General features: G+C 41.3%; 1 protein-coding gene across 1 annotated transcript; it reads right to left on the bottom strand.

Moving 5' to 3' along the window:
* Nucleotides 1-2,330: 2,330 nt before the first annotated feature.
* On the bottom strand, nt 2,331-15,495 carry LOC137870060 (scavenger receptor cysteine-rich type 1 protein M130-like). The gene is made up of 9 exons (XM_068707051.1): nt 15,110-15,495; nt 14,735-15,016; nt 11,365-11,688; nt 10,990-11,271; nt 7,884-8,210; nt 7,503-7,760; nt 4,581-4,910; nt 3,359-3,441; nt 2,331-3,258 (listed from the first exon to the last, which is right to left on the bottom strand). Exons 1-9 carry the CDS (start codon nt 15,225-15,227, stop codon nt 3,142-3,144), a joined length of 2,121 nt encoding a protein of 706 aa, XP_068563152.1. The 5' UTR covers nt 15,228-15,495; the 3' UTR covers nt 2,331-3,141.
* Between the last annotated feature and the right edge of the window lie 1,381 nt (nt 15,496-16,876).

Below are 16,876 nucleotides of genomic sequence, written 5' to 3'. Positions count from 1 at the left end.
ATGAGTCAATGTCAGTTTCATATTGAGCTGACATGATTCATATTCAGAAGTAAATGTTCATTTATTTATTTAGATTGTTATTAAATCACAGTGATGTAAGAAATGTTTCCTCCATGATCTGCTGTGTCTCCTATGATGAAGCAATGTCTGTCTTTTTATTATTATTTGTATTTTTTATATGTATTTATTTTGTTGGCTTAAAGGAACAGTGTGGAGCAATAAGGGGGATCTATTGGCAGTAATCCAAAAATGTCCACGAAGAGAAAAATTGATGCAGAGGGAATTTAATAAAAGATGGGAAAGAGAATACATGTTTGTGCTTCAAGGAGAAAAAGCGGTCTGTCTTCTGAGTGATGAGGCAGTGTCGGTGATGAAGGAATACAACTTATGTCGGCATTTTGACACCAAACACGGAGCCAAGGATGCTGAATTTAACCTCCAAGAAAAACATGGAAATGTTTTGCCTTGATGTAGCTTCAGATGTTTGGTGTGTTTCCAGAAGTACATCAAGGATTCTGTAACGACTTTCATTGGATTCTTGTTTCTTAGTGAACACAGATACACACATTAATGTGCAGAAGGATTTCATCACAAGCAGCCGTCACATTTGAAGAGAATGAACCGTGAAGTGTCCTCCACAAAGTGACTGATTTGATGTGTGATGTGTTGAACCTTCACTCATGATCAGTGAGCAGAGAGCAGCTGAGGCTGATGGATGCTGTTAACCACTGAATGAAGTGACTCATGTCACCTGTGTGAACTCTGTGTTCTTCATCAGCTGCTTCAGCTTCACGTGTTGGAGAACATCGCCACCATGTGGACAGACGGAGCAACAGCAGCTTCACAGGCTTCACAGTTACATTCAGAAAAGACCATGAAACCGCCTTTATTCTGTTGTTGTAAAGTGAATCAAAGGTTTTAAACAGACTTAAGAGTCTCTTTGTTGATCCAGACCAGGTTTATTAAGTCTCCATCAAGAGGGTTCTGACCCAGACCTGGTCTTATGTGGTCCAGATGAAAAAAACCTGTTAAATGTCCCTTTGTTCTGTTGTTGTAAAGTGAATCAAAGGTGTTAAAGATATAAATACAGGTTTTAAACAGACTTAAGAGTCTCTTTGTTCTCTGATATCAAGCTCTACCACTGAGTACTCTTGTTGCTAAGCGAGGTTAAAAGAGGAACATTTTCACATCAAGTCCGGCATGATGTCGTCTAACTCAAAACTTTAGCTTTCCATGACAAACTCCTCCAAGAAAATAGAAAAAATAGATTGTGAAAGTTGGGAACAATATAAATAAAAAATACTTATCCCATCATTTTAACTTAATCTCTTATTATTTTGACTAAATATCTTTAAAAAAGTCACATTCATATCTCAGTGTCTCATAAGCAGGAACTAAAATCTTTTGACGTTTGCAGAGAAGAAGACGTCGAGGCTTTGGTTATGACTTACAATCTGTTCGATTCAGCTCATTCACAGAGTTTCATAGTTTATTAAAGTGTTTCGTTTTCTTTGAACATAGATGATAGAGATACATTCATCACAGTGATCTTCATCAGTTCATCTCTCTGTGTGTGAACACATGAAAACTGATCATTTGAACACAGATGTGCACATGTGAGTTTAAAGTCCTTCTAATGACGCTCAGGTTTGGTTTCGGTTGGTAAAGGGTCACATGTTGTCTTTTCCACGTCCAAATATGATCCGACTGGACCCAAGTTCAACACCCCTTAAAGTACTTTGTTAAAGCAGTACTAGTACTAAATGTATCTGTGCAATACAAGTATGTGTGTTCAGTTTTACGTTTGTGTTCATATTTTATTCAGATTGTTTGATTAGGAGGACATTTTGTATCAAAATCCTTTTAGCACAAAAGTAATCAAAATACTTCAATACAAAAATAAGCAAAGTTCTTATGAAATGAGAAAAATCCTTATTTACAGAATTATGCTAAATTCTTACAAAATATGCAAAATGCTTATTTAGAAATTTAAATAAACTTATGAAATAAGAAAAAAACATAATTACAACATTCTTATTAATAAGCAAAATCCTTAGTTACATAATATTGTAAATTCATGAAGTACAAAATAAGATACATTTTTATGAGAAAGGTAATTTTGTTGATTACAAAATCAAGTGAAACGCTCATGATTTAAGCAAAATCCTTTATTATAATTTTTTTTTAATTCCTTAATAACAAAATAACTCAATTTATGAGGAACAAAAATTAGCTAAGTTACTGTGAAATAAGCAAAATCCTTAATTATAAAAAACAAGCTAAATCCATAATAACAAAGTTCTTATGAAATAAGTAAAATCCTAAATTACAAAATTAACCAAAATGCATGTTTTAAGTAAAACCCTCTAATTATAAAAAACAAGCAAAATTACAATTGTCTTATGATGCAAGCAAAATCCTTAATTATAAAAAATAATCAAAATCCTTAAGAAACATTCTTATGAAATAAGTAAAGCCTTAATTATGAAAAAAATAAGTAAAATCCTTAATTACAAAATGAAGTAAAATCATGAAGTACAACAATGAGTAAAATAGTAACATTTCTGAAAGACAAATAAATGAGGTTTTGGGGCTGATCACAGCGGGACCTTGTTCATATTTGTATTATTATGAATATCTTTTAGCTAAATGTTGTCCTGCTGCCAAAATCTTGCTCACTACAATAAGTGAAGTCATGAAGTTCATTATATGTTTTAAAGGACAAACACCAACAGATTGTCAACATTGAGTATCGCTCTACAGAATGTAGAAGATATAAGTCAATGGTTCATGTTTATTCTAATACATCACATTAACATTGATCCTGATAGTCTTTGGTTTCTGCTTGGACTCTGGTAAACCTGCTCTCAAGTCTAGTTTTTCATTCAACTTTATATCTGTGAGGTGTTTTTAAAGATTCACGTCTTCAGCAGGAACCAATGGGCTTGGAGCTGAGAGCCACAGACAGGAAGTCAGAAGGTATGGAGAGACCAACACATTGTTGAGAGTAACAAAGACAGGCTATAATAATGTGATATCATATTCAGCCTTCTTGTTTCAAGGGAACATGCGTATCAAAGGGAGCTGATGGTGGTTGTGTGGTAGAAATCATCTGGATGTGAGATGAGCTCCTTGGAGGAGCTACTCTGCTCCCTGAGCTTCTTCTTCTTCTTCTTCTTCTTCAGCTGCAGGAACACCCAGGATATAATGATCCAGCTCAGTGTTCTTCTGTCTGCACGGCATCTGCCCCCTGTTGGCCTGGAGAGACATGACAGCACAGTCCTGTCTTCAGTTCACTAAACACAGAGCGAGAGCTTCATTTCAGTCGCTGGTCTAAACAACAGACGTGTGTCAGTACCTTACAGTAGGAGTAAAGGGCAACGGTCACCACCAGCAGAGTCAGCAGCAGGACGACCGCTTTGATGATCAGAGGTGTTGGATCTGAACAAACACATGGACAGTCATCACATCACACGACATCATGAGTCCAACAGCTCCCATTGACCCTGAAACCTACAATCACTGACACGTATTACTCTCCATGTTTACTTCATGTTCACTGTTTGAACCACAGACGTTAGAGAAGAAGTGGACGTAGTCGTCGTGACGTCACTCATTGGTTTGTGGACTGTGGCTGTCGCCATCTTGGTTTTTTGCAACCAGTGAACAGGAAGTGACCATATTTGGACTGAGGAGGAGTAACGTAGAGACGCCGTATACGTCTCTGGTAGAGACCTGTCAATCACTGTGTAGCCCCGCCCTAAATCATCCCCTGCTTTATGGTCTGTTTGACTCTAAATGGACAATAATGTACTAAATGAACATCATGCTGTATTGAAGAGGACTTGAAACTAGAGGTTGAGACCATAAACTCATGTTTACAATGTTTACTGAGGGAATAAATCAAGAGAGAAGTAGAGTCATTTTAGACTAGACTTCTATACAACCAGAGGAGTCGCCCCCTGGTGGACACTAGAGAGAATCTGGTTAGTCTTGGTTTCATGTTACAATGATGTCATCACCTACGTCCTGTTTTCATCACCAGAGCTCCTGGTCAGAGCTGGACCATGCTACACTGTGATTGGCCAGTCAGCGTTAGAGGGGCGGGACTTGGTGAAGAGTCAATTGAAAGCGTAATTGCTATCATTAACGACGTCTCAACGTTTGGTTTCCAGGATAACCCTGGTTCTCTGAGTGAGGTATCGGAGCACACCGCCCTTCTTGCTTCTGATAGGTGGAGGAACTACACTTGAAAATGGCGAGTTGGGGGTTAAGGGGTGTTATGACTGATGTGGTGGCAGTGGAGCTTTTGTGATTGGTCACATCAGAAGCTGCTTCAGTTCTCAGAGAACCAGAGTTATCCTGGTAACCAAACCTGCTCTGTCCTACAGTAGATTGTTAGCTGTTGCCATTTATAGACCGTGTTTAGGTTTGGTTACTATATGACATGTGTAACACAATGACAGGAGTCACAGTGTCACTCCAGAAACAACAACATGCATGGACTCTGTGGTCAGCTGATCATCTTCAGTCAGTTTGGACCAATCATCTTCAAACCTGCATGTAAACAGTCAGCTTACCCAAGACAGTGAGAGAGAGCAGACGGCTCTCAGAGGAGAAGGTATGATTAAAAACATAGAGGTGATAAACACAGCTGTAGCTTCCTTGGTGGGCGGGCCCTGCAGCAGGAAACAGGAAGTGGGCAGAATGATTGACAGCTGGCTGGGTGTAGTTGTGTGCTGAGTTGGAGGAGGTGAAGGTGAGATGGAAGGAGCCTCCTGGGTACTGTGGCTGGATGGAGCAGAGGATGGTGAAGGTGGAGCGCCTGAGCGCCCGAGCCCCCTGCTGCTGGGCCTTGGAGACCCCGTACATTGAGGAGGACACAGTGATGATTGGCTGAAGCAGCAGGTCTGTAAACACAGAGAGATGATAAAAGTTCACGTTCACCCTCCATTGAACAAGATGGACCCTGAATGAGGACGTGATGTCACAGGTCTGACAGACAGACAGACAGACAGACAGACAGACAGACAGACAGACAGACAGACAGACAGACAGACAGACAGACAGACAGACAGACAGGTGTGTCCTGCCAGGTGGAGCTCAGCAGTCTATGGAGGCTTTGAAGCTTCCAGAAACAAGCCCACCTCTCTACACTTCAGGATGTCGTTGTCCTGGTTAACTTTACAGTTCAGTCCAATGCAAACCCACTGACTGTCACTGTGACAGAGGAAGGAACATACTGGAAACATTGCTGTCAGAGATGATGTCATAGATCAGGGGTCACTAATAGGTGGACTGCGGTCCGGATCCGGACCCAGACGTCGTTGTATCCGGACCCTGGACCTGAAACCGTTAGATAATTGAGAATTCTACAATTTTGACGGAGCGCTTCTATTTTAACCGGCGCAGCTTTTCCAGCCTTTATGGCACTTGTTCAGCGGTGCAAGAAACACAGCGACCAACAGGTACATCCCAAGTCTCTTAGTTGTCATTTCCTCGCTCTTCGCTGGAACCGGAAGTTGTTCTGCTCCGCCATATTGACGGCCGTCCCAAAGCTCTTATTCCTGCTCGGAGGATCGAGGATCGAGGGTCGAGGAGCCATGAGCGAGGACGCACGAGAACAGGCTTCCAGGAAGTGTTTTAAGGGCCCCTTATTGTTCATCAGTGATGTGATTGGACGCTGCAGCTGATCGGACTGACTGACTACATTTTCACACCAGAGTGAAGACAGATCACAGATTAAACTCTACTTTATATTTGATATGTTTTCTGATTCATCTGGTTTAAATAGATGTTCATTGTAGTCTGAACAACAAAAGGATCACAAACAACTTTCTTCATTCATTAGAAAGATTTGTCTTTCCATGATCCGATATTTCACTCAATAACTTTTATTATGGAAACAATTAAAGTCAGAGAGCTTTTTACTTCATTTATCATCATTTCATTCAGTCACGTCTGATCATTCCTGAGTGTTTGATGAGTTATATAATTTACATTTAACCTGAAACATTGAGACTTAATTAATTCCAGTATTCAAGATAAATCATAATCATATTCTGGGTTAATTAATAATTAATTAATAATTAATTAATTAGCTCTCTCTGACTTTAATTGTTTCCATAATAAAAGTTATTGAGGGAAATATCAGATCATGAAAAGACAAATCTTTCTAATGAATGAAGAAAGTTGTTTGTGATCCTTTTGTTGTTCAGACTACAATGAACATCTATTTAAACCAGATGAATCAGAAAACATATCAAATATAAATCTGTGATCCGTCTACACTCTGGTATGAAACTCCAGTGATCGGCTGCAGCGTCCAATCACATCACTGATGAACAAAGAGGGGGCGTGTCCTCCGTTAAAACACTTCCTGGAAGCCTGTTCTCCTGCGTCCTCGCTCATGGCTCCTCAGAGATCCCTCCTCTCTCCTCTCTCCTCGCTCCTCCGAGCTAAATAAGAGCTTTGGGACGGCCGTCAATATGGCGGCGCAGAACAACTTCCGGTTCAAGCGAGGAGTGAAGAGAGAGGAACAATTAAGAGACTTGAGATGTACCCGAGGAATGAGAAGGAAGAGCAGGAGAATTACGTGAGTCAGAGAAGTTATTTCGCATGGCGTTCTCCAAAAAGAGAAAAGTGGTCAGAGAGACCAGAGTCTTTAACCAACAATGAACAGACTCTTATCGGTGAATTCTTCCCACGGACAGTTTAACACCAGTGTGTCTCATATGTTCAGAGACCGTGAGATTATTAAAAGTAGTAATGTGAAGCGTCACTACGAGACAAAGCACAACTCTTTAGAGCAAACGTACCCACTCACATCTGAAATGAAGACACAGAAAGTAAACCTAAGAGCCCAATATGATCAGAATCCTAACACGTGGATTCACTGACCAACAATGATGTTAACAGAGAGAATAGAGCTGAAACAAGAGCTTTAATAACCACACATAAAGTCCATGCTCACACATTTCTCTTGTTAGAAGATGAGAAAAATATCATATTGTGGCTTTTTTGATTGACATCACTTCACACCTGAATGAACTGAATTTAAAGCTGCAGGGCAATTCAGTGAAATTCATTTATCTAAAATTAAGTACTTTATTTTAAATATTCACATTTTTCAAAAGCTTTCTGTTATGTAATTTATTCTTTAATCCAGCCCTTATTTTACTTGAAATGAGAAGAACATTTATTTATGTATTTCTATGTATTATTTGTATTCCATCCAGTTACATTTGAAAACTGAGAATAATAATAATAATATATATATATATATATACATATATATACACACACACACACACACACACACACACACACACACACACACACATGGCAGTAAATAGCGCAAGTTAGATATTGTTGTACGGTTCCGGACCTTTGCCCGAGGAGATTTTCTCATTCTGGACCTTTTGGAATTTGAATTGACCCCTGTCATCATCTATGACCCCTGTCATAGATGATGTCATAGATGATGTCACTGATGGGCTTACCTGAGCAGGTGAGATCCAGGATGGAGGAAGAGGAACCTGATATTAAACACTCTCTCAGAGCAGATCCAGAGTGATTACAGTAAGACTTGATCCTCCACACAGATCTCTTTGAGGACTCCTTTCTCTGTCTGGTAGAAACAGCAGAGCCACAGTCCAGATCTCTACAGGCAACAGCTGCTTTCTTCAGGCTCCAGTCAGAGTCATCTACTGGTCTCCAGTCTCCTTGTTTCACCTCCAGTGTTCCTGCACAGTGACTGGCTCCTCCCACCAACCTGACAGGTTCTGAACAGAAACAAGAGAGTCGTCAGTAAAAGAACAAAGTGAGTTTCAGTAGAACAGAAATGAACCAGATCAAAGCTGCAGCTCCTCTTCTACCTGAGCAGGTGAGTCCAACAGCTTTGCCAGGTGAGCAGGTGTTTCTATCTGAGCCTGAGCTTCTACAGTCCAGGAGACCAGACTCATGGCCTCCACACTGGAACTCTTTGGTCCACATTGGAGCCTCCACTTCTCCATAGAGCGCCCCCTGGAGGACTGAAGGAGCCCCACAGCCAAGCTCCCTACAGACCACCTCTGCATCCTGCTGGTCAAAGTCATCTTCACACACTGAGGACCACCACTGGTTAGACTGGTTAGACTGGTTAGACTGGTTAGACTTCACCTCCAGTCTGCCTGAGCACAGACTAGTCCCATTCACCAGCCTGACAGAGTCTGGAGAGATGATAGAAGATGAAAGAGAGAGAGAGAAAAGACACCAGACACTAAATAACAAGATGTCATGAAACAACAATTCAGAGACACAATTCAATAATACAATAAGTCAATCATATTTATAATATTATAATATCATGTAGAATTTAGCAGCAAGCGTTGTGGTGGAAGATGTTCAACATGAAAGAAGGGAGGCATGTTGCCTTGAAGACTGTGAGTTGTGTTGGGACCAGGACTCTACAGAGAATGGTATTCTGGACTCACTTGGAGGAGAAGGGCTTTGAACACAGAGACCTACTGCTGCACACTGATGTAAGATGGCTGAGCAGAGGAACATTGTTGTTGACATTCAGTGAGACTTTCTGAATCTTTCATTGCATGCAGAAGATGCACAGCTAGAGGACTACCAGTGGCTTTTGGATTCAGTGTTTGTGACAGATCTCCCTTTACTGTTCAACGAAGCTGATTTAGAGCTGCAGGATTATGATGAACATGTCATCAACAGGATCAGTGAAGGAAACACGTTTCAAAGACACAACTGCTGTCAAGTAGGCTTTAACGCTGTGAACTTTCCTCACATGCAGACAGAAGTGAAACATCAGGACAAAGACATTGTGCAGCTTGACATCTATGAGGAGCAACATGAGAACATCAGAAGAGCTTCACTGAGAGCTAAATAGTATCAGTGTTCCACCTGGACAGCTTTGCTGCTGAGACAGAGATTCTCTCACTGCACATTTACATTGAGATCAAATCAAGGGAAACACCTGGCATGAATGAAGAGTTATGGGACTTACTGATGGAACACAAGTATCCACACCTCAGAAGATGTGCCTTGAACTTGATGAAGAAACATGTCTCCACTTCAGCAACACCAGGTGCTGAGCCAGTAGAGTTAAACATGCAGAAAAGTCACGTTTGAAAGCAGACAATGGAGAATCTAACGGTACACCCAATAAGGAAGAGACAGGTGAAGGCTCATGAAGGGATAGAGCCACCTCAGAGAGTGTTTTATACACAGATTCCCAGGATGTAGTCAGGGAGGGACTGGACCACAACATAGGAAGTAGATTGTCACATAGATGAAGCCCTGGTGTAAAAGTTAGCTATTAAAACAAGTTAGTTCCTAATAAAGTTGGATGAAATAACTCAGTAAGGAAATCAACCTGAAAGTAATTTAGTTTAATAAAGAGAAAGTGGTTAACTGAGGGATTAAGATCATTTAGTCCTAAATAAAGTAGGATGTAAACAGTTGAATAAGTAGTTGAAATAAACAGCTCTAAACAATATTGACAGCAAACAATGGGTTAAAGCAGTGACTCTCAAGAGGTGGGTCGCAAAAAAAATCCTGTGCTTTTATTTTGAAGGGGATTTTTTATGCAGCGGAGTTATTCACACTCCTTAACAGTATTTGGCGTTAATGCTTTGTAATGCTAATAGACACCCACCATTTCACAGTGTAGAAGAACACCCACAAAGTTTGTTTTCATGCTAATTGAGTGAAACGCAAGTACGACACCGACTACATGAGATATGGATTTTCTTACATTGAGGACAAAAGAGGGCAAAAACCTCAGTGTGTTTTGTGCAGCGAGGTTCTGGCACAAGAAAGCATGAAGCCGTCAAAAATGAAGCAGCATTTGAAAACAAAACACCCTTCTCTCAAAGATAAACCTGTTGAGTACTTTTGAAGACGACTTCAAGACCTGAGGACATCAAACAAGTGACTTACTTCTTCGTGCTCGAAGCAAGAACAGGCACTCCGTGCATCTTACCAGGGGGCACATCGTATTGCTAAGTTAAAGAAGCCCCACACCACTGCAGAGGACCTGATCTTACCTGCAGCCATGGACATGGTGAGAGAGGCTCAATCAATAGGGGAGCAACTGAAAACTATACCTCTGTCAAATGACACGATAAGTAGGAGAATTGAAGACATGTCGGATGACATCAAACAACAGACCACAGCTCCAATTAAGGCAAGCGGTCATTTTGCATTACCAATGGACGAATCTACTGACGTAACAAACAAATCAGTTTTACTGGTTTACGTGAAACATGTGTGACGGGGACTGACAGGAACTATTTCTCTGCACAAGAGAACTCCTACTACTACGACTGCAGAGGACATTTTCAGCTCAGGTTCAAACTGCACCATCTTTACATTAAATATTTTTGAGAAGTTGAAAATGTTCCTCGATTTGGGTCGCGGCTTGTCATTAAGGGGTGATGGTGGGTCCCGCAGCCAGACCAGTTGAGAACCACTGGCTTAAAGTAAGTGAGAGTAAAAAAAACCAAAAAAAACTGATAGTGCCTTCAGTTTGAGCTAATTCAGTTTTGTGTATTTGTCCAAACAATTTGTTTACTTATTAACTTTTGGTTTCATATTATTTCAGAAAGTACTACTTCTTATGTTAAAAGGTTTCTAATTTGTGTTATTGCTGTTTTGTTTCTTGTCCCCCAAAAGGGTAAATATGATTTGAACATTGTAAAAAGCAGTCAGTAAACCTTTATTTCCTTTTCCTCCCAAAAAGTTGTCTGTGGTCACTTAGTTAAAATAGAGTGTGGTCTAAGTGTTTAGATCTATTAAGTTTGACAGTTTATTAAGTTTATTAAGAGCGTAATATAAATAATCTAAATTTCACCCAAATCAGGTAAACCTTGGTGGTAGCTACCTTAGGATACCAAACACCCCATCATTCCAGTTTAAAGGGTAACTTAGGTCTACTCTCTATAGAGTGTTGGGGTGCTACATAGATGATGTCACTGATGGGCTTACCTGAGCAGGTGAGATCCACGATGGAGGAAGAGGAAGATGATATTAAACAATCTCTCAGAGCAGATCCAGAGTGATCACAGTCAGACTTGATCCTCCACACAGATCTCTTTGAGGGCTCCTTTCTCCGTCTGATAGAAAAAGCAGAGCCACAGTCCAGATCTCTACAGGCAACAGCTGCTTTCTTCAGGCTCCAGTCAGAGTAATGTACTGGTGTCCAGTCTCCTTGTTTCACCTCCAGTGTTCCTGCACAGCGACTGGCTCCTCCCACCAACCTGACAGGTTCTGAACAGAAACAAGAGAGTCGTCAGTAAAAGAACAAAGTGAGTTTCAGTAGAACAGAAATGAACCAGATCAAAGCTGCAGCTCCTCTTCTACCTGAGCAGGTGAGTCCAACAGCTTTGCCAGGTGAGCAGGTGTTTCTATCTGAGCCTGAGCTTCTACAGTCCAGGAGACCAGACTCATGGCCTCCACACTGGAACTCTTTGGTCCACATTGGAGCCTCCACTTCTCCATAGAGCGCCCCCTGGAGGACTGAAAGAGCCCCACAGCCAAGCTCCCTACAGACCACCTCTGCATCCTGCTGGTCAAAGTCATCTTCACACACTGAGGACCACCACTGGTTAGACTGGTTAGACTGGTTAGACTTCACCTCCAGTCTGCCTGAGCACAGACTAGTCCCATTCACCAGCCTGACAGAGTCTGGAGAGATGATAGAAGATGAAAGAGAGAGAGAGAAAAGACACCAGACACTAAATAACAAGATGTCATGAAACAACAATTCAGAGACACAATTCAATAATACAATAAGTCAATCATATTTATCATAATAATAATCAGAAACCAGCTAGCTAAGTTAGCTCAAAACACAAATATCAAAGATCATAAAGTTAACATATTTAGTCAGACTGGGAGGAGAATTCTTCTCATGTTTACTGAGATTCAAACAGCGTCTGTCTTGTCTGCAGTGTGAGGGTGGTCTTACCAAAGTAGGGCACTTTGGAGCTGCATTACCAAACGGAGCACAGAAGCTAAGAGACGGATTAGTGCTACTGGGTTCATCATGTTGTGCTAACAGAGAGAGTTCTCCTCTACTTCCTTTATTATCATGTAGAATTCAGCAGCAAGCGTTGTGGTGGAAGATGTTCAACATGAAAGAAGGGAGGCATGTTGCCTTGAAGATTGTGAGTTGTGTTGGGACCAGGACTCTACAGAGAACGGTATTCTGGACTCACTTGGAGGAGAAGGCCTTTGAACACAGAGACCTACTGCTGCACACTGATGTAAGATGGCTGAGCAGAGGAACATTGTTGTTGACATTCAGTGACTTTCTGAATCTTTCATTACATGCAGAAGATGCACAGCTAGAGGACTACCAGTGGCTTTTGGATTCAGTGTTTGTGACAGATCTCCCTTTACTGTTCAACGAAGCTGATTTAGAGCTGCAGGATTATGATGAACATGTCATCAACAGGATCAGTGAAGGAAACACGTTTCAAAGACACAACTGCTGTCAAGTAGGCTTTAACGCTGTGAACTTTCCTCACATGCAGACAGAAGTGAAACATCAGGACAAAGACATTGTGCAGCTTGACATCTATGAGGAGCAACATGAGAACATCAGAAGAGCTTCACTGAGAGCTAAATAGTATCAGTGTTCCACCTGGACAGCTTTGCTGCTGAGACAGAGATTCTCTCACTGCACATTTACATTGAGATCAAATCAAGGGAAACACCTGGCATGAATGAAGAGTTATGGGACTTACTGATGGAACACAAGTATCCACACCTCAGAAGATGTGCCTTGAACTTGATGAAGAAACATGTCTCCACTTCAGCAACACCAGGTGCTGAGCCAGTAGAGTTAAACATGCAGAAAAGTCACGTTTGAAAGCAGACAATGGAGAATCTAACGGTACACCCAATAAGGAAGAGACAGGTGAAGGCTCATGAAGGGATAGAGCCACCTCAGAGAGTGTTTTATACACAGATTCCCAGGATGTAGTCAGGGAGGGACTGGACCACAACATAGGAAGTAGATTGTCACATAGATGAAGCCCTGGTGTAAAAGTTAGCTATTAAAACAAGTTAGTTCCTAATAAAGTTGGATGAAATAACTCAGTAAGGAAATCAACCTGAAAGTAATTTAGTTTAATAAAGAGAAAGTGGTTAACTGAGGGATTAAGATCATTTAGTCCTAAATAAAGTAGGATGTAAACAGTTGAATAAGTAGTTGAAATAAACAGCTCTAAACTATATTGACAGCAAACAATGGGTTAAAGCAGTGACTCTCAAGAGGTGGGTCGCAAAAAAAATCCTGTGCTTTTATTTTGAAGGGGATTTTTTATGCAGCGGAGTTATTCACACTCCTTAACAGTATTTGGCGTTAATGCTTTGTAATGCTAATAGACACCCACCATTTCACAGTGTAGAAGAACACCCACAAAGTTTGTTTTCATGCTAATTGAGTGAAACGCAAGTACGACACCGACTACATGAGATATGGATTTTCTTACATTGAGGACAAAAGAGGGCAAAAACCTCAGTGTGTTTTGTGCAGCGAGGTTCTGGCACAAGAAAGCATGAAGCCGTCAAAAATGAAGCAGCATTTGAAAACAAAACACCCTTCTCTCAAAGATAAACCTGTTGAGTACTTTTGAAGACGACTTCAAGACCTGAGGACATCAAACAAGTGACTTACTTCTTCGTGCTCGAAGCAAGAACAGGCACTCCGTGCATCTTACCAGGGGGCACATCGTATTGCTAAGTTAAAGAAGCCCCACACCACTGCAGAGGACCTGATCTTACCTGCAGCCATGGACATGGTGAGAGAGGCTCAATCAATAGGGGAGCAACTGAAAACTATACCTCTGTCAAATGACACGATAAGTAGGAGAATTGAAGACATGTCGGATGACATCAAACAACAGACCACAGCTCCAATTAAGGCAAGCGGTCATTTTGCATTACCAATGGACGAATCTACTGACGTAACAAACAAATCAGTTTTACTGGTTTACGTGAAACATGTGTGACGGGGACTGACAGGAACTATTTCTCTGCACAAGAGAACTCCTACTACTACGACTGCAGAGGACATTTTCAGCTCAGGTTCAAACTGCACCATCTTTACATTAAATATTTTTGAGAAGTTGAAAATGTTCCTCGATTTGGGTCGCGGCTTGTCATTAAGGGGTGATGGTGGGTCCCGCAGCCAGACCAGTTGAGAACCACTGGCTTAAAGTAAGTGAGAGTAAAAAAAACCAAAAAAAACTGATAGTGCCTTCAGTTTGAGCTAATTCAGTTTTGTGTATTTGTCCAAACAATTTGTTTACTTATTAACTTTTGGTTTCATATTATTTCAGAAAGTACTACTTCTTATGTTAAAAGGTTTCTAATTTGTGTTATTGCTGTTTTGTTTCTTGTCCCCCAAAAGGGTAAATATGATTTGAACATTGTAAAAAGCAGTCAGTAAACCTTTATTTCCTTTTCCTCCCAAAAAGTTGTCTGTGGTCACTTAGTTAAAATAGAGTGTGGTCTAAGTGTTTAGATCTATTAAGTTTGACAGTTTATTAAGTTTATTAAGAGCGTAATATAAATAATCTAAATTTCACCCAAATCAGGTAAACCTTGGTGGTAGCTACCTTAGGATACCAAACACCCCATCATTCCAGTTTAAAGGGTAACTTAGGTCTACTCTCTATAGAGTGTTGGGGTGCTACATAGATGATGTCACTGATGGGCTTACCTGAGCAGGTGAGATCCACGATGGAGGAAGAGGAAGATGATATTAAACAATCTCTCAGAGCAGATCCAGAGTGATCACAGTCAGACTTGATCCTCCACACAGATCTCTTTGAGGGCTCCTTTCTCCGTCTGATAGAAAAAGCAGAGCCACAGTCCAGATCTCTACAGGCAACAGCTGCTTTCTTCAGGCTCCAGTCAGAGTAATGTACTGGTGTCCAGTCTCCTTGTTTCACCTCCAGTGTTCCTGCACAGCGACTGGCTCCTCCCACCAACCTGACAGGTTCTGAACAGAAACAAGAGAGTCGTCAGTAAAAGAACAAAGTGAGTTTCAGTAGAACAGAAATGAACCAGATCAAAGCTGCAGCTCCTCTTCTACCTGAGCAGGTGAGTCCAACAGCTTTGCCAGGTGAGCAGGTGTTTATATCTGAGCCTGAGCTTCTACAGTCCAGGAGACCAGACTCATGGCCTCCACACTGGAACTCTTTGGTCCACATTGGACCCTCCACTTCTCCATAGAGCGCCCCCTGGAGGACTGAAGGAGCCCCACAGCCAAGCTCCCTACAGACCACCTCTGCATCCTGCTGGTCAAAGTCATCTTCACACACTGAGGACCACCACTGGTTAGACTGGTTAGACTGGTTAGACTTCACCTCCAGTCTGCCTGAGCACAGACTAGTCCCATTCACCAGCCTGACAGAGTCTGGAGAGATGATAGAAGATGAAAGAGAGAGAGAGAAAAGACACCAGACACTAAATAACAAGATGTCATGAAACAACAATTCAGAGACACAATTCAATAATACAATAAGTCAATCATATTTATCATAATAATAATCAGAAACCAGCTAGCTAAGTTAGCTCAAAACACAAATATCAAAGATCATAAAGTTAACATATTTAGTCAGACTGGGAGGAGAATTCTTCTCATGTTTACTGAGATTCAAACAGCGTCTGTCTTGTCTGCAGTGTGAGGGTGGTCTTACCAAAGTAGGGCACTTTGGAGCTGCATTACCAAACGGAGCACAGAAGCTAAGAGACGGATTAGTGCTACTGGGTTCATCATGTTGTGCTAACAGAGAGAGTTCTCCTCTACTTCCTTTATTATCATGTAGAATTCAGCAGCAAGCGTTGTGGTGGAAGATGTTCAACATGAAAGAAGGGAGGCATGTTGCCTTGAAGATTGTGAGTTGTGTTGGGACCAGGACTCTACAGAGAACGGTATTCTGGACTCACTTGGAGGAGAAGGCCTTTGAACACAGAGACCTACTGCTGCACACTGATGTAAGATGGCTGAGCAGAGGAACATTGTTGTTGACATTCAGTGACTTTCTGAATCTTTCATTACATGCAGAAGATGCACAGCTAGAGGACTACCAGTGGCTTTTGGATTCAGTGTTTGTGACAGATCTCCCTTTACTGTTCAACGAAGCTGATTTAGAGCTGCAGGATTATGATGAACATGTCATCAACAGGATCAGTGAAGGAAACACGTTTCAAAGACACAACTGCTGTCAAGTAGGCTTTAACGCTGTGAACGTTCCTCACATGCAGACAGAAGTGAAGCATCAGGACAAAGACATTGTGCAGCTTGACATCTATGAGGAGCAACATGAGAACATCAGAAGAGCTTCACTGAGAGCTAAATAGTATCAGTGTTCCACCTGGACAGCTTTGCTGCTGAGACAGAGATTCTCTCACTGCACATTTACATTGAGATCAAATCAAGGGAAACACCTGGCATGAATGAAGAGTTATGGGACTTACTGATGGAACACAAGTATCCACACCTCAGAAGATGTGCCTTGAACTTGATGAAGAAACATGTCTCCACTTCAGCAACACCAGGTGCTGAGCCAGTAGAGTTAAACATGCAGAAAAGTCACGTTTGAAAGCAGACAATGGAGAATCTAACGGTACACCAAATAAGGAAGAGACAGGTGAAGGCTCATGAAGGGATAGAGCCACCTCAGAGAGTGTTTTATACACAGATTCCCAGGATGTAGTCAGGGAGGGACTGGACCAAAACATAGGAAGTAGATTGTCACATAGATGAAGCCCTGGTGTAAAAGTTAGCTATTAAAACAAGTTAGTTCCTAATAAAGTTGGATGAAATAACTCAGTAAGGAAATCAACCTGAAAGCAA

This window comes from Cebidichthys violaceus, unplaced genomic scaffold (assembly GCF_023349555.1).
Source record: "Cebidichthys violaceus isolate CVI_PGR_0920_01 unplaced genomic scaffold, fCebVio1.0.p SCAF_128, whole genome shotgun sequence".
Lineage (NCBI taxonomy): Eukaryota > Metazoa > Chordata > Actinopteri > Perciformes > Stichaeidae > Cebidichthys > Cebidichthys violaceus.
This window is presented reverse-complemented; position numbering and strand designations above follow the sequence as displayed.